Source organism: Denticeps clupeoides, chromosome 18 (genome assembly GCF_900700375.1).
Source record: "Denticeps clupeoides chromosome 18, fDenClu1.1, whole genome shotgun sequence".
NCBI lineage: Eukaryota > Metazoa > Chordata > Actinopteri > Clupeiformes > Denticipitidae > Denticeps > Denticeps clupeoides.
Window position 1 is genome coordinate 15,810,690 of NC_041724.1, and position 18,221 is coordinate 15,828,910.

Genomic DNA, 18,221 nt, shown 5'->3' on the forward strand with positions numbered 1-18,221 from the left:
ACTCCACTCCCCGCACATAAATGAACTCGGGAGGCAGCGCCGCGGCGCCCAATGGGAGCGCGGCGTGCCGCGGGCCACGTGACGCCGGCCGAGCGCGCCGATTGGCCGGCGCGCCGCTGATTGGCGTGGCCCGCGGATGGAAGATGGCAGCCTGGCCGGGGCGCCGGGCCGTGATTGGTCGGCGCGGGCGTTGTTCGCAGGTGAGGCTGGAGCCGCCTTGTGTATTTACAGTCCGAGCCGGACCGAAAAATCACGTCGAACGATCCGAATTTTAGTTCGACCCCGATTTATATACGTATTTGTTTTTAAATGTTTAAACCCATGAAAACAGACTTTTACTTTGTTGCATGCAATAAAATGATAATAAAAGGGAACGAGAGTGTACATTTTTTGTAAGCGGTTAAAAGCTTTTTTTAAAGGGGGCGGTATTTCAATTTGCTATTGCACCGTAGGGCATTAATAATAATAATTTTATTTTCTCTAATATAGTAACACACACACACACACACACACACACACACACACAAAGTGCTATTGAGTGAGTTTCACATGCAGGGCCGCCGCTGACTCGCTGCAGGACACACACAATCTGATCAAGTTCACAGGCGCCCCGAGAGCTCCACTCCCACCCGAGACCCCCTCCCCGAATAATGTGTCTCGAGAAGAAGAAAAAAAAAGAGCTCACATTTTTTATTTTCGACATCTGAGGGGGGGGAAAGAACAAATCTTCAACCGGCCTCTCATTCCGCTCTCTGGCCCGCACTTCATCCATCACACTCTCCCCGGTATTAACACTAAAACGATAATTGATACCGAAGGTGAGTTTTGTGACTTTTATTTTGTTATTTTGTGTAGTTGACGGACGGTTGTGTGCTTTTAACGCTCCTTTCAGCAGTAAGAATTTCGTTCGATGTGTGTTTCTACAACCTGATGCTGATCGTTCGTCGTCGGCTTGCTTATTCCCTCTTTTATGCCTCTCGTGGGGAAAATCGGGTGTCTGTGCGTGGATTTAAACGCACGCAGATGTATTTTTCTCCCGTACTGGTCCAAGACACTCGCAGCCTTTTTAAAAGAAGAGACCCACTTCCCTCCACATCCCTTAACCACCCTTCCCTCTCTCTCTCCCTCTCTGGCGCGCGCGCTCGGTAGTCCACGCAACTCGCGGGCGCGCGCACACAACCTCACGTTGGAGGAGCGCGGGAGAGGAACCCACGAACTTTCCCAACTTTTCCATTTTTTTAACGGACGCGGCGAGAGTACCTGACGTTCCTCGGTAAACGCGGCGTGCGCAGGGCGCGTGAACCGGCCAGTGACCTTTGACTCCACAGAAGGCTTCCCGCGTGCTCTACATCTTGACCTTTGATTAGAAAACCGGTCAAACGATCCATACCTGCCAAGTAATCGGTTTCATTCAAAACAGAAAAGGCAAAAAATAACAATAAATGAAATATGCGCGGTATGGGCAATATGAACACGTGACCAGGTTACGATGGCAAGAATAAATCGCCACGTCGCTGCATCTGTTATTACCATATTGCAATACAGTAAAAACTGGGCAATGCATCGCGATCCACGGTCGGTGGTGAAAAATCTTTTTCTTTTTCATATAGTTGTCACGTCTTTATTGTTTTTGCTTTATAGCAGGCCCATAAGCTATTAATATTATCGTCCTTCTTATGCTTAGGTCATAGTATGTTTTTTATTGGATTTTATGATCACAGACTGTTTGTAATATCTTACTAATTTTTGATTTTGATAAAAATATATATATATTTTTTATTAACCATTGGGCTTGAAGTGTCCTTTTTCTGTGCTGTTCGGTTTTTATAAAGTTTCTGCTCTGCTCACATCACGTAATTTGCCCCCGGAGTTGGCTTTCTAGCTCTCTGCGTTCTGAACGTGTTCGGTTATCGGATCGGGCGCCGGCCTCCAGAATGTTCGTGCGTCCCGAGCATGCGCACAAGATACTGATTTAAGACGAAAGTTTATTTTTTTCTGGCCTACATAATGGTGAGCTGCTCACGGGACGCTAAGAATGGCTCTATTTTTCCCATCTTGCCACACACACACACACACACACACACACACACACACACACACACACGCACTGACACACACCCATGTCCATGTGTGGTTAGCTCGAAACGTGGGTGAGTGTGGACCAGTGAGGGTTTTACTCCGAGCCTCGTCTTGTCCTGTTTTCTATTGAGTTAAATAAATGAAACTGTGTAATAAATCGATCCGTGGGAGGTGCACGTCACAGTGGGCTGGTGTTCGTGCGTTGGGAATATTTCACGGTTCGGCTCAGAACCTTCCCTCCCGAGGTTTTAACCCGATCGTGGCCAGACAGACACGACCAGACGGTTTGATTAAACACGCTAATCAATTAAATCAGGCGGCTTCATTAAAACGAGCGGCGATATGATTAGACATATTCGTTGACGATGATGAATCGTGGAGCGTGAATATTCTGGAGGACCACACCCCAACCCCAAAACGACCTGGACCTCGCGTCCCACGTACCTGCTCGGCACCTGCGTGCTTTCCTCACGCGGCGTGGGCAAGGTGGGCCCTCCTTGCGCCAGAGAAAATTCCCAAAAGTAAAGTCGCCACTCATCAGGATTTAATCGTATCGACATTTTGTTCCCTTCGCAAACGAACGAATGAATACACACGAATCAAAGAGCGATCGTATCATAATAACGAGTTTATTACAGTGATGAAGAAAATAAAAAGACATTTACTTCCACGCCACTTAGCTCGTGTATTAATCATTATGCCTGCTCCGAATGACTTATGTCTCCTGTAGATTGTCTGTAGTAGGTACGTGGACACCGTGGTATGAATATAGTAAAATAAACCGATATTTAAGTGTCGCCGTCCCCTCCCTCTCAGCTTTTAAAGTCATTGTCTGTGGCCAGTGCTGCTGATGAGTTGAGGCCGAGTTGGGAGAAAGTGGAATATTTCCGCGCTTCTGCCCACTTTGCGGCGTGCGTGGCGTGACGATGGCCTGGTGTCTGGCGTCGGGCGTCTTTTTCTATTAACTCGTATAAAATCTTGTAAAACAACAATAAAAAAGACATTTCATTTAATACCCATGTCTGGCACCATTTTCCCGTATTTTAATAATTATTATTAATTATCATTAATCCCCCCCCCCCCCCCCCATTAATTGGTCTGACTTCACTCCTACAGGTGTTGCACGGGCCTACTCGTATCCCAGCAGGCGCTTTTCATAAACACCAATAGAGCTTATTGATCAGAAAATCGATCCAGAACGTTCTTCACTCCTCACGTGCACGCGCACGTCCTCAGACTCATAAAAAGGAACCAAATCCGATCCGAACCCAGAACAGCAGAGCGCACGGGTGACATTTCGATTTCGAAGATTAGACTCACGCAGGAACGAGTTAAATGTGTTTAAAGTTGAAATAAATCTTGAATTTAATGTTCATTGTTAAATATATACAAGCAACTTTACACACAGCTATATCAAATAAGTGGTCTAATCGTGTGTATATATATTAATTTAATATACAATTGAATTAATTGGTTGAAAAAATAAACCAGGGACCTTATCATTTACGTGACGTTGAATGAAAAAGGAAATTATTATTTGTTTTAGTCCCACATCATAGCGCGACCCACAGAACCCCCCCCCCCCCCTGGACCCGCGCGGGTCTAGAACCCCAGGGTGAGGGGACCCGAGGCCGGCAGTGGGGTGGAAGTTAATTTTATTTCATTTTTTATTTCCGTTATCCTGACGTTGAACGACGTGCCCTTCTCCACCAGAAAACGTCGGAAACGTGAAGGCCCGCGTCACGGCACGAGGTGGGAGTGCGGCTATAAATCCCTACACACGTATATAAAATATTTTTCGTGTATATTTCATAACCACCCGCCTCAGCAGCTTCGAACGTGGAATCCAGCGGGAAGACGCGCGCGGCCGCGATATTTGGACCCGGAGTCGCGCGCTGCGCGCGAACCCCCGTCGCCGTCAGTCATCGCGCACCGCAGCCAATCCCAGAGCGCCGTTCCTTTAACCCCCCTCCCCCCCAAAAAAGCAGCTCTGCCCGCTGCGCTTTTATATCGCACCGTGGCCTGGTTCCACGCGTGTTTTTTTCTTTTCTTTTCCTTTTCGTTTTTTTTTTTTTAGTTTTAGTCTTATTACCATGGTCGTTGCGACGAACCGAGAGGGCAAAGTGAACGGTATGGGACTCGCACCAACTTCCACCAACTCGCCTCTGAAGTTGACGTGCAGATGATGGGGGAGCTGGGTGCGTGGGGTGGGGTGGGGTGGGGTGGGGGTGCTGCGTCTCTCCAGGTGATTCTTGGGCTTAAAGGTCGTGGGCAGACCGACTCACAATAACAACACCACCAAAAAAGCCACCATGACGAGCCTGCCGACGTTTTGCGGCGGCCCACTTCCACCCAGCGTGGGGCTGCCACCTTCCTTAAAACGCTGTCCCGACCACGCGGTCCCCCACCTTCCAGACCCCGGATACCCCGTTATGCCGCCGGGAGCGACAGGGAGGTACCGTGACCTCCCGAGCTACATCTACCACGAGCAGGCCCACGGATCGTCCGAAGCGACGCTCTCCGCCACGCACCCGTTCCTGGGGCTGTACAAGCCGCTCAGCGTTGCCGCCGACGCCCCGTTCAGGTGCCCCACGCGCCACGCCGCCAAGCACGAGCTGCTGTGCAAGTGGCGCGACGGCCAGGAGGGGGCCGCCACGCAGCCCTGCGCCAGAACCTTCGGGACCATGTACGAACTTGTCGCCCACGTCACGGTGGAGCACGTCGGAGGACCAGAGCACTCCGAGTACGTGTGCCAGTGGGAGGACTGTCCACGCGACGGAAAGCCCTTCAAAGCCAAGTACAAGCTGGTGAACCACGTCAGGGTGCACACGGGGGAAAAGCCCTTCCCGTGCCCGTTCCACGGATGCGAGAAAGTTTTCGCGAGGTCGGAGAACCTGAAGATCCACAAGAGAACGCATACAGGTTGGTGGACAAGAATTTTTTCTTTTTCAACATCGAGAATATTATTTTTTTCCACGTTCATATGTCGCGTGAAAGATCGGGTTTTAATGTCCGTGAAACATTCATTACTTCGATTATTCATCCTAATTAAATAATGAAAAATAAATCATGTAATTAAATCATTTTAAAGTTGCCCACGTGCGTTTAGAAATATGAAAATGCAACATTTACTGAATAAACCTTCGAAATAATTTGATATCTTAACCCCGCCCCCCGGTGAGTGTGTCCCCGCTACGCGCGCGCAGGTGGGGATGATCGTGCGTGTGTGTGCGTGTGTGTGTGTGTGTGTGTGTCGGGGACGGTCGCTCGGGCGCCTCTCGCGCTCATTCATGCAGAGACATAAATAAATAATTAAAAGGCGCTCGCGCGCCGGGACACCGGAGAGCTGTGACGTAGCTTCTCTCTCTCTCTCTCTCTCTCTCTCTCCTTTTGACGCGGAGCGCGCGCGGCGGGGAGGAGCGATCTGGAGACGAAAAGTAAAAAAAAAAAAAACGAAAGAAAGAAAAAGAATGTAGTAAAACATGACTGTAGGCGAAATATCTGACACGTAACACAAACAGCACATTTAATACACGTGAACACGCGTGGTTTTAACCTTCATACTACTACTAATAAAAAAAAACAATATTTTTATTATGTTGGGAGTCCAACAGCCACGTCGCTTTTCTTTCGGGGAGGCTAACATAATATTTAAAAAAAAATATATATATATATATACAATTTTATATTATGTTATATATCTATATACAATTTAAGATGCTCACAGCTTTCCTACAAATGATTTCAGATACTTTGGAAATGTTCCGAATTCCCACAAATGTGCCACCAAAACAAATTCCCCTCCAAGCCCGCACAACGCCACTCGTAACTGCGTCACTTTTAATTCGTCTTCCACCAAAGCGTCGGCCTGCCCACGCCGTTCAGGTGCAGAAAAAAACCCCCACGAGAATGAGGGAAAAAACGAGCGAGGTGGACCACGACTTTCCGTCCGAAGCCAGACACTGTGGAACACGTAGAAACCCGTCGTTTCTCCATTTTCCACGCGGGTCCACGGGCGCCTCGCCGTGACCGTCACTGACCTCTGACACCACGTCACCTTCAGAATCGACTTTTTAAAATGTATTTATAGGGATTAAAAGTGATTTAATAGTTTTGCGACACTTTCTCCCCCTTTTCTGCGCCTTTAGGTGAGAAGCCGTTTAAATGCGACTTCGAGGGCTGCAGTCGCAGGTTCGCCAACAGCAGCGACCGGAAGAAGCACTCGCACGTGCACTCCAGCGACAAGCCGTACACGTGCAGGGTCCGTGGGTGCGACAAGTGCTACACGCACCCCAGCTCGCTGCGCAAGCACATGAAGCTCCACGGCGGGGCCTGCGTGGACAAGCGGCCGCAGGGCTTCCTGGAGCCGCTGCTGGTGCCGCGGGCCGCCTACCGACCCGAGTGCGTCCACGGCGGCCACGGCGGCCACGGCTTCCCGCAGGGCCAGCGGAGCTTCCACGCGAGCGTCGCGAACGGGTGGTACACGTGCCACGGCGGCGTGGACTCGGTCCCGCTCAAACACTGCAGCCAGGACGCGCCATCGGAGCTCGAGTTGTGTCCCCGCTAGTGTCACCCGTGGCACCTTCTGTCCTCCAAAAACAGCAAAAAACGTGTTCTGTCCAAAAAGTAAAGTGAATGTAAAGTAATTTTTATCTTCATCTCCGTGAAGGCCGCCGTGAGGACCCTGAACACATCGGAGATGTCACTTCCTTCGGGTGGACATGGTATATAGTGACAATAAGTGGACTTCCAGTTGAATGTAATGTGAGAAAAAGGGGGTGGAACCCTTTGGTGTGTATTGTCTTATGAGACTTTTTTTTTTTAAAAGAACAGTTTCACTGGTCTGATGTAATATTGTGGTGAAGGGAATTATTTCTGTCTTTACACCTCCATCCTGTACAATGAGGTGCAAGGTCACGGGGAAATTCCTTCGTTATGGATCACTTTAAGCCACATTTTATAAGGAAATAATCATAAAAGAGGCCTGCAGAAGCCACGCCTCCCCCTCCGCTTTTCAGCGCAGTTCAGCCTGACGAATGATGGTTTTTAATTATATATAATTCTATATAGCGGCAAATATTTCCTCCACCTCCGAAAAGCCTGCTTGACTGTATATATTACATTAATTATGCATCCGATATTTCATTAAAGTGTCTCTATTCTCATTGATCGGCCCCATGTGTGATGAAGGCCGGCGCGGCGCCATGGCGACAGGTCTCGCGATCCGTCTTTGTTTTTTTCCCATTTATTGATGACGTGATTCGAAAACGTCACACGGGGATATTTTTGGTCATTAGACGAGCCTCGTTTAAAAGGTGACGGCGGGTCGCGGCCTGTTCTGTCACCCAAGCTGTCACCTCTGTCACCCGGAGTGAATTAGAGCGAGCGCCGGCGTGCCAGCGGAGCCCCGAAGCTGTTGGCTCTCCTCGGCTCAGCCGCGGCCCGGAGGTCAGCCGGGCTGCGAGGAGCCTCTCCCTCCCGGTGAATGACGGTGCCTTTGAACCATTTGTGAGGCGCGCCTGACCTTTCACGAAATCCCGCCAGTGTAAACACCGTCCTGCCCTCATTTTCCGGGCCAAGGTTAAAAGGAAGAGCCGGCCGTTCCTCCCCCGGCTAAAATTCCACGGCGAAACGGAGACTCTTGCTGTAAATTCCGGACGGACGTCGGTGGCCTTCAGGAAATACACCACATTTTCTGATGATTATTTGGCAGCATGCCGGTGTGGACGGGGAAAAATGCAGCCTCACGTTCATTTCTGGCCTCGCGGTTCTCACAACGTCCTTGGTGCTAACGTGAGTTCTGCAAGTCAATCGCGTGAATTATCGGCAGTGGGGAAAATGGACCTGGTTTGGTCTGGTTAGGCCGTGCACCATACAAACAGATAGAAATCTCTTTATTTAGTGCGAATTCACCAGGACGCATCACTGGAAGTCACAAAAACACAAGCCATTCACGGTTTTCATGCACAGAATTCCCAGCGCTGAGAACGGAGCCCCTCCGGCTGAAATCATTACGGAACCGCTGAAGAATCCGTGGCCGCGGAATTTAGGTCGCTTATTTGTGAGGAGTCCTGAGCGAGGCGGGCTACACTTTACTCGTTGGGCTCTCGAAGGGAAGCCAATTCAAGACGTGTTACGTGTGGACGACCTGGTTTTTTGAAGGCCTGCGCTCCGATTAGACCACATTCGGCTCTTCCAAACCCGGCCAGGGTTCAAGGGCTGAAGCCATGTTACCTGTCATCCCATCATTATTGAATACTATTGAATAATATTCTCCCGCAATAATTCATCCGTGGTTGTAAATTGCTCAGTATGCTGTGTATGTGTCACGTTACAAAAGACTTTGTGTAAAAACTGAGCCATCAATTTCACTGTAAAAAATACATTATACGTCAAGTGTGTTTCGGAGTGAAGAATTGCGATAAAGAAAATGTAAAAAAATAGAAACCATGGAACTGCGCTACACTGTAAAACATTTCGTTTGTGAGTTTTTTTTTTTACGTACGCTGTCACGTCTTATATTCTAACTTATATTTCTAGCCCATGGCTGGTTGTTGCCACCAGATGAACTGATGCTCTCCGAATCATTAAAGGCTTGCTGTAACGTCAGCTAACATGGTGAACACTGCAAGTCCTCCATTCATGACAAAATAATAAACTTTCAAGCTGAACACATATACAGAAAATATACACTGTACAGCCATCTGCATCCTCTGTGCCACGGAGAGAGCCGGGTATTTGCTGCTTGATTTCATGATGCCTCTGATTTCAGCTAAGTTGGACTGGACCGGCCTTGTGTCATTTGAGAGAAATAAATGGGATGTACTTAAAAGGCTGAGGCCATCTGTTTGGAAATCTACGCCTCAGATCCTCCTTTTGCAAGCTCGGCCAGTTTGGATGGGTTGGCTTCGGAGTCGTAACATGCTGCGGGAGTGTATATAATTAGGCTTTCTGGCCGATAATGTGTTTCTGGACATCTTTTCTCACTTAAATGCATGTTACTGTAACATTAGATAGGATATAATCATGCAGTGTTGTGAATGTATTGATGTGGGTCGTTCTGGATGTTCTGTATAAACCGGCATCATTTGCACATGCAGATGATGGGAGCGATAGGGACGGCGGAATAATAAACAATATCAAATCTGGCAGAACTGTATCCGATCATCGGCTCAAGAGCCCAGAGCGAACTTAATATGTCATATTTTCTCCCAGAAATGGGGTCAGAGCTTTTGCTTTTGCTCTAAATATAATAAAAAAATATATATTTCATTTCCCTCTCTTCATACACGTCAAGGAAGTTTGGGGGGTGTGGATGTATCTCAGTTTATTCTGCAAAGCTGACACATGACGCCACTTTTTACAGCTAGAGTTCCATCTCGGGACGCCGGAACGCCGGGGAAGCCTCCTGAACAACGCTTTGTTTTCCTTAGGACGTAGAGCTAGACGTTGTAGATCAGGAACCAGAGTTGGCGTGTACACGACAGTGGCTTTTACACCCTCTTCCCCGTACGACGTCGGGCTTTCCGAACACCTTCATTGTGTCCAGTCGCTCGCCGCTCTGCTGTGGCTTTGCCGGGAGAGTTCTCCGACGCGAGAGATTTAATCATTTCCCAAGGTAAATGCTTCTGTTCGCTGTAAGCGAGTGATCTGATGTTCCACGTGCCGCACTTGAGAATCAGGGCGGATTTTGAACCCCCCCCCCATGAAGCTTATCTTGCACCTAAATAGCAACACGGCAAAGGCGGCGAGAGCCATGCGGGAACCGTATTCCATATTCCTTACAGTGGCAGCGAGCCTTCTATAAATAGCTGGCCAACCACGCCCTCGGCCCGTTTCGTTTGCCGTGTCGTCACTGACACGGAACGGTGCAACCTTTCCTCCACCCTGAACGAGGCGCCCGCATCTCTCGCGCTCTTTACGCGAAGCTCTGCCTAGCAACAAGCGGAGAACCTGCTTTTCTGCAGATCCAGACAGAACTACGCCCGGCGTAACGTTGGAGGGATTGTGTGCGTCTGTCTCGAGCGGCGGAGTTCTCAAGCACAATAAGCATCTACGGGCGAGGCGCTCCGGAAATCTCCTTTGTACCGACGCTACATGACTTCCCCGTTCTTTCCCTTCCCGCCTCCGAATGAATTCCGAAACAAAATGGCGGCCAGCATGTGGGTGAGTCAGCCATGCATACGGGGGGCTGGTGGCGGCGACCGGGCCGGTGCCGGTGCTATTGCTGTCAATGGGGTGCAATTTTAATTGGATTCCTGCCTCTCCCCATCTTGCCCTGGTCAACCCATCTGAGCAATGGCTCCCTGACTCAGGGGTTCCTTTCATCCACTCCCATTCCCACAAAACACCTCCCCCCCTTCAACCCCCCACCTCCAAATCCCATTCTCTCATCTCCTCTGGCTTCTCGAGCTCCATCTTTGCCGATCCTCCCTTGCCTGGACTCCCTCAGGCCGGCCCCTTAATCTGAAGCCTGTGCTGGGTACTGCTGTGCCGTTCACGGGGCAGGTGGGTGTCCAGGCGTGTCCCACTAACCCACACCCCACTTACTGACACTGCTTTCTCTCCGGAACCTCGGGCCCTTGCGTCTCGGCGCTCCAGGATAACTGGAAACCACTGCTGTGTGTGTGTGTGTGTGTGTGCGTGTTTATGGGATGCGTCGGGGGCTTTCGTGCACATGCTCTCCCGACGTCCGCAGCGTGTAATTAGAATGATGGTGGATGGCGCGGGTGAATAGATTTTCAGAGGTGGGCTCGTAATGAGGCTATCAAAGAAATGAAACAGTCGCGTCTCCAACAACAAAAAAATGAACAGAATAAAAATGCGGCTTAAAAAAAAGCGGCTTCGCGTAGTTTTTTCTCCCGCTCTGAAGAACCGCTGTGAGCTAATTTGTGTCCTTTGGGCCCGGGATGTCAGAAACAAAGAGACTACGCTTATTTGATAACTTGATAATCACTGTGTTTGAAAAAGGAAGGAGGACCTGCACATCACGCCGATGAGGGAACTTATGTAAGAAAAATGCCACATTCATCGGTGAATCCTTGACGTCTCTCTCCATTTTTACTTTTTTTTTTTCCGCCTCGTCGGTGGGGTAGCATCTCATTCGCCGACGCCCTGAGCCCAGATCTGGTGACGTGGTCGGCCTGGTCCTTTGGATCCGTGTTTCATCTTCAACCTCAGAGCGTTGCTTGTGCAGTAGTTGTGCCAGCCCCTCTTCTTCTTCATCTTCTTCCCCCTCTCTCTCTCTCTCTCTCTTTCAGAAATCCCTCTATTCGCCATCTTGGTCTCCAAGCTCGCCTGTCAAATGCAACCTCTAGCCCCTCACACCCCCTTGTCCACACCCTTTCTAGCTCACCCCGCCCCACAGAGATCTTTTTTATGCTTTAGTCACTGCTCTTTGGCACAGGGTGCCAGCGTTTGATGCGGCCCTGTATGGGAGGAGAAAAGGAGGCTCCGCCCAGCTTGGTGTCTGATGCATTTTTGCCTTTTGATGCATTTTTAGGTTTGATATTTACCCCCCTGGACATTTCTTAAAAAGCCGTAGTCCTTCTCACTCTGTATTTCACTCGTTCTTTCTGTCCCCCCTCACATTTTTCATTCATTATCCATGCCTTACATAAGAGAATTGCCAACATATTTTCTTATGAAGGAGTCTCTGGGCAGGCGGGAGGGTGCGAGGGATCTGTGGACGGGAGACATTAAAGGTCTTGTCGCAGCCAATCAGCTTATGGGCTGCCGTTGTGTTTTTGACACAGACTTACCTCATAAAAGGATGCAACAACAGGTTGCACCGCGGACCTCCTGGGGGGGGGGGGGGGCAAAAAAGAAAAGGCAAGATGAAGGGGTCTCCCTCACCCAAAAGCAACCCCACCCCAGCAGCAATCCCCCAGATACCGAGCCCCTCTCAGGTTTGTGGCATTTGAAGGTGAGCGCAACTTTTTGCCCCCTCCCCCTGCCCGGATGCTTGCGACTCCGCAGCCGTCCTTGTGAAGAAGGAGGTGACCATACCCATCACCCAGTTCTCTGATCTCCCGTCCAATCCCTTTCATTTCAGATCATCTGAAGACCACCGCCTCCACGTCCTCCATGGCCGGGTGAGGGCAATTGGCAGCCAATGTGTGGGTATGAGCGACGCCAAGCAAACAGAAGCCCAGAGCCGCAGCACCGTCTCCGCGGCTGGACACGTCTCCCTCTCAACACCGCTACGCCACTGCTGCTCCCTCTGTCCAAGTGAGATGTTTGAAGACCTCCTGTTCCGACGATTTACATAGCAGAGACTGCACCGTGAACACTTGCAAGAGGAGCGTTAAAGAGCCTTTGATCAAGGCGCTGAAGAGCATCTTCTCTTAAGATTTGACAAACAGGGCCACTGCTAGACCCGAAGAGCCTGTTGTCTTTCTGCTGTTCCATCACGTTGCATTAATACCAATATGAGGCCTCTTGCAAGATATTGCATTTGAAACATTATTGTGTGCGAGTGTGTAAATGCACTTTTGAAGGCTGCACTTAAATAAGGGATCGCATTGATCATGGCGCAAGGTGTTTCAAAGTGACGTGCAATCGCGGCGCTTTAATTTGATCTGTTGCAGGATGCACAGCGCCGCCCTGTGTAATCACGCCTGTGAACTCCACATCTGACGGAGGGACGGCGTTTCTGATTACAACCCGCCATTTGAAGTTTGCCCGTCGCCAGGCCGCTGCTCTCGAGCCCACACTTCCCACCTAAATGAATATACACTTGACTTTCTCTCTGCCGTATGTCATACCGTATGCGCACCGGGTCTTGTGCCCACCGGGCACCGGTGGAGGAAGCGGTAAGTGAGCATCGCTGCAGTTGATCTCTCGCTGTTAACCTCTCAGGCTTGCGCAAGCACCCCGGGGGCAAGGCGAACAGTGACGGATGAAGGGATGGAAAGGAGTGAACCAGAATGGAGAAATTCTCCCATTGGCCATTTCCATTCCAGTTTGAGCCGGCCTGCCTCACCAACTCACTCGGTGCTGATATGTCATTTTAAGGGCGTGACATTAATGTTGGGGACAAATCGGATTTGGTGTGGTGATGACCCCTTTACCTTAGGGCATATTGCTTGATGGTTAAATATGAGAGGATTTGGAAGGAGTTCTGCTCAAGCACTTTAAAGGAGTAAGGTTCGCACAAAATGCTAAAGTATGATATTACATCACTTCAGCTGCCAGACCTTTTAGTTGCCAGATCAGAGTCCAGTGTCTGCAGTTAATTAAAGTATATAATGATTAAGTTTTAATCACTCTCATTCCGTGTGGAAAGTGAGGACATGTTTGCAGGACGTAATTACAGCTATCATGCTCGTGCAAATTGGAAATGAACATACAGAAGGAGACAAACTTGTTGTATTTGCCAAAATGAAGCTGTAATTAAGATGGAATATGTCCATTTATAATGAAGACATGGTTTTTGAACACCCAAAATTGTTTGTTGCTAAAGGTTATTGTTTTTTTTTTTCTATAATGCAGTTGACATGTAACCATAGGCTTCCAACCATCACATATTCACTGGACTGATAGTCTGCATAATGTAAAAACTTTCATTGTGTCATCATACATTTGTGCACATAGCAATAAAGGTTCGGAAGCGTTATGAATTGCCTTTATGAATTGCCATCAAATAAGCAATGCTAAAGATAATTCATAAAATGCTAATGTAAAGAAATATGTCTTTGCTAAACCTACCCTCTTACTGCAAGCTAGACGACAGTAAATTCCAGAGTGGGTTGTGGAACATGGCCTTTGACGATGCATGAGGGAGGGAATTTACATAAATGTTTACATTCATAAAGCATGACATTGTGAGTTTAAAAATAGTTAGCATGTTCAAACAGGCCCGCTTCGATCAACTTTGATCAGTAGCCAACTAGCTACATTCATATTTTACAGAAAGCTTTATTTGGAGCCAGTGCTTTGCCATAATGCCCTGAAAGGACTCAACACCTGCACACAACTCCACAACGCAATCTCAAAACAGCACTACAGGCATGAACTATCCATGATACATAGCACAGCACACAGTGCTTTTAACCCGTCACCCTTACTGAGCAGTGGGCAGCCATGACAGGCGCCCAATGAGCAGTGTGTGAAATGCAGAGGACACATTTTGTTGTGTGCACCGTGTGCTGTGCTGCAGTGTTTCCCAATGACAATCACTTCACTTCTATGTAATTTTTAGGTTCTGAATACGCATTACAGATATTCTGTTACATTCACAAGACCTACGTTTTGCAGCCAGGTCCTGAATTAGCCTAGCAAGCTGCATATTCAAAATCATACAGAATAAATAAAATGTCCAGTGAATTTACATCAGATCTGGTCTGCTTCCCTGGTTTCCATTATAACTGTAGTAAATACCAATGTGGGAGGTGTAACTTCATTTCCGAAATAAATGTCTTTATTTCACCTATGTTCTGCATATTCATTCCAAATGAGGATATAAATATGCCAAAGCACAGTCTCATTCCAAATAAGAGTCTTTCTGCATGCGCCAAAGCATGTCTTCATTCCATAAACTCAGTCTGCATGACCATGCATCACAAGTGTTACTGCATTATGTAGCTGTGTGTATTCTTTACTCTTCTTGAAATAAAAAATGCTTCATCATGTGCTAGAATCACAAAGTGACAGAAGACCACACAATATCACATCTGCAGCTTTCCAGTGGGTGGGGTTAAGGCCATTTTTTCCCATTAATGCCAGGCATTCCAACACACTGGTTGTGTTTTCATGATCATTTTCCAGAGACCCCTCATTGCTAAAAAAACAGGAGTCATGCAATACTGAGACTAAGCCCACGGTCAATTTATAGCATAACAGGATGAAGCGTTAAATGCGCCCCATGGTCGCACAAAGCAATATTATATATTCCCTAATTAAAATTCATACATTGAAGTGCATAAAAATTCCCCTTTTGCCTTGAGAGCTTTTGGGTCACCCTGTGAGTGCGGGATTGCAGCATTGCACAAAGGACACACAAAATGCTGAGCTATGTCAGCATAGTATGCGGTGTGGTATATGGCCGCCGCATTTATTTCTTCATTTGCCTGTTCATTTGAAGCAATGAGATTGGAGACCACAGCACCATATAAGTCACAGAGGCCTCATTAGATGCGGCACCGTTGCGCAATTAACAATTCCAGCAGGCCGAGGTTAAAAGAGTGAGCAATTCCTTCACTAACTCCTGCACTCTTTACTGTTAAGAAAGCATCTTAAAACTTCCAAATGGTCTCCTGTGGCTCGTGTATTGTAACTTTTTAAGACAAGGCTGTAAACATATATCTGTGTCACTTCTTTATGCATGAGGGTCAGTCCAGATGATTTTCCAAGGCTGGAGTGTTGGGTTTTTAAGTGCTGGTGATTAAAGGCATTTAAAAAAAAAAACTACAAGGAGAATAAGTAATTAGAAATATTTTTTAAAAAACCTATTAACGTATATAAAACTGGCGAATGTGTAATTCATGAGGGCGATCACATAGACAGATGCTAAATGAATTCTCTGACAGCATTTCAACAGTTTTTTTTTTTTTTTTTCACAGCAGCTTCCGCACCCGCTATCTCGAATTTCTGGGAATTTTGTCTAATCTCAACATCAGGGTGGTCCTTCAGTGCCTTTCACCACTGACTTCTGAGGCGCAGCTCCCTGATTTCAACATGGCCGTCTATTAAAAATCTCAATTTCTGCGCGAGTTTTTAATATTTTTGCCTTTGAACCCGTTTCAAGTCAGGGGTGCTTTTGTTTACCAAGCCCCGGCAAAGAGCTGCAAATAATTAGGGAGCCGCAAAGGCGAGCATGGACACATTTCCTTCCAATCCCTTAAAAAACAAATCCTCTCTCTTTTAATTAAAGTGCAGCGCAGTTATTCTCCCCAAATAATTTCCTTAATAGCGCCCGGGTTCTTTAGATCCAGAGTCAGCTTTGCATATTTTACTCTTTGTTTTCCTGTTCTGCTCTTGTTCTCCCGTCCCCGCCCACCTCAGTTCCCATTGACCCATATTTGGAATATTTAGATGGAAAGTACAGTACGGGGGTGTGTGTCTGTGGGGGGGGTTCTAGCAGAGATATACGGCACCGGCTACAGCCGTCGGTGTTAAGGAAGGCATTAGCATTTCACCAGGGCCCGTCCGGGGCGTGGCGATTACCTCATGGAACTGGGTTATTTCATCATCGTCGATGGGAACTTGGGGGCCGGGTTGCAGGAGCCGAGCGTGCTGACTGTAAAATCCCACCTCAGCTGGTACGAAACCCCACATGTCACGAGGCCCAAGAGCGCAAACACGGAGCGTCCTAGTCCACGAAGGGGTCCCCTGGTGGTCACTTAATCCTGATGAGGACGATCCCGAAATCAGTAACGCGAAAAGCATAAATCCCTCACTGCAGAATTAAAATGCGGGGTTCATGTTGGCTTTTTTCCTCGTTCGGAGGGCTGATTAAAAGGCAAGGCCACGTGATGAGTTATCAAAACAAGAAATAAACTACTCAGATTAAAATTCAGCCTTTAATTGGACAGATGAAAGAAGCAATTAGTTGCACTTGAGTCAAGAATGTCTTCCTTTTCTCAAGTCAACTCTCGTGTCGATAATGGGGGGGAAAGGGAGGAAAACAGTGTGCTTTTACTCCGCTTTGATATTCTTCTGTGATGAGTTTTAAATGTAATTGTATTTATTTCTCTCTCTCTGTGTGTGTCACTGTCTTTTGATCTCTCGAATTCCTCTGCTCAAGTTCCAAATATCTGCCGTCACGTCTAGAACACAGCGGTGGATTATACGAGAACCCCGGTGCTCGTGTCGCAGGGAAACGGTTGCGATACTGCCAGCAAACACAATAGGCACAAAGGCGACGGATGACGGTCGGACCGTTGCAGATCCGGAGTCTCTGGAGTCGGTGGAGTGTTGACCATGATGGACGGGGTCCATAGAGATTTGTTGGCGAGGGGCTTAAATGCTGCAATAAACCCACGGGTCGCATAGAAAAGGTCCCGCTGCGAATTCAGATCATTTCTATTTAGCCAAAGAGCAAGTTGCGTGCAGGATGAAATTCGTTTGGAGTTGTGTATGGTTTCTTTTTAAAGCGCGAGCCACATCGCAATGTCTGTAACAAGTTAGGAATGACGGCGTGGGTAATTTACCAATTTTACTACGTTTCTGTAAATAGGACCATTTAACGTGTTCATTTAAACATTTTCATTGCATGTTCTTGATGGACTATGCAGTTCTCCATTACCACACCTATGGGAATAATACAGTTTATGCAGCTGTAATATTCCAGGACAATGGAAGTGCTCACATGGCAAGCCGAGCCGTTGTCGGGGGACTGCTCTTAAAAATAGAATTATCCATTATTCATTTTCTGTATGCTTTTTTTTCGAGCGTTTGCATTGAGCTGTTTGTTGACAAGGCGGTAGCGCGTAGATGCAATATCTGTGCATCCTTTTTAATAATTTACATTTTTTGTGGCACCTGTGTTGGGCCGCCGTTGGTGGTATTTCTTGGGAAACTGGCGATAGGGTGGCCTCAGCCCTGGCTCGTCCTCTGCAGGTTCCCGCAGGTCAGCAGGGAATCGGCGGCGTCACGATGGTGGATGAAAGCGAAGCGCTCTGACACAAGACACTATCCTGGTTAATATTACAAACAGAGAAACTGCTCCAGGCCGTCAGGGGAGGATCAAACCGCCTCGCTGTTGACTGCTGCATCATCTGCATCGCAACATGATCAACGGCGCTGAAATAAATGAATTAAATAAGCCGGCCAGACTCCAAACATTCGCAGTTTTTTTCTGCGAGCCGCACAGTCACCACAGAGCGCTGGGTTAAATGAGGTCTTCTGTGAAGCTCAAAAGAACTCCCTGGGCATTTCTTTAAAATTTATATATATATATTATTTTTTTTTCATTGTTTCTTTCAGCAGCACATGATTTCCTGCGATAGGTTGTATAACAGTGTCCGTCATAATGAATCATGTCGGTATTTCTGAACTGTCACTGTGGTTGCATCTAACAAACGATGGTGGAAAGTTGGAGGCCGGCCGGGCTTTTTAATACAATCGTGCCGCGAACAGAGGAAAAAATCAACAGAATGACTAAACATACGATTCTTCTTTTTGATGGCGAAAGCCCTGTG

At 47.8% G+C, this 18,221-nt stretch overlaps 1 protein-coding gene across 1 annotated transcript; it reads left to right on the forward strand.

Annotated features, from left to right (window-relative positions):
- The first annotated feature begins 4,349 nt into the window (after window positions 1-4,349).
- zic6 (zic family member 6) lies at window positions 4,350-7,244 on the forward strand. Its single transcript, XM_028960385.1, has 2 exons — window positions 4,350-5,001; window positions 6,228-7,244. Exons 1-2 carry the CDS (start codon window positions 4,392-4,394, stop codon window positions 6,644-6,646), a joined length of 1,029 nt encoding a protein of 342 aa, XP_028816218.1. The 5' UTR covers window positions 4,350-4,391; the 3' UTR covers window positions 6,647-7,244.
- Window positions 7,245-18,221: the final 10,977 nt, after the last annotated feature.

What these genes read in the sequence shown, in the direction of transcription:
- zic6 (XM_028960385.1), top strand. Translation starts at nt 4,392, where the DNA reads ATGACGAGCCTGCCGACGTTTTGCGGCGGCCCACTTCCACCCAGCGTG. An exon ending in CCACAAGAGAACGCATACAG is followed by an intron (nt 5,002 to 6,227) that starts GTTGGTGGACAA and finishes CTGCGCCTTTAG; the next exon opens with GTGAGAAGCCGTTTAAATGC.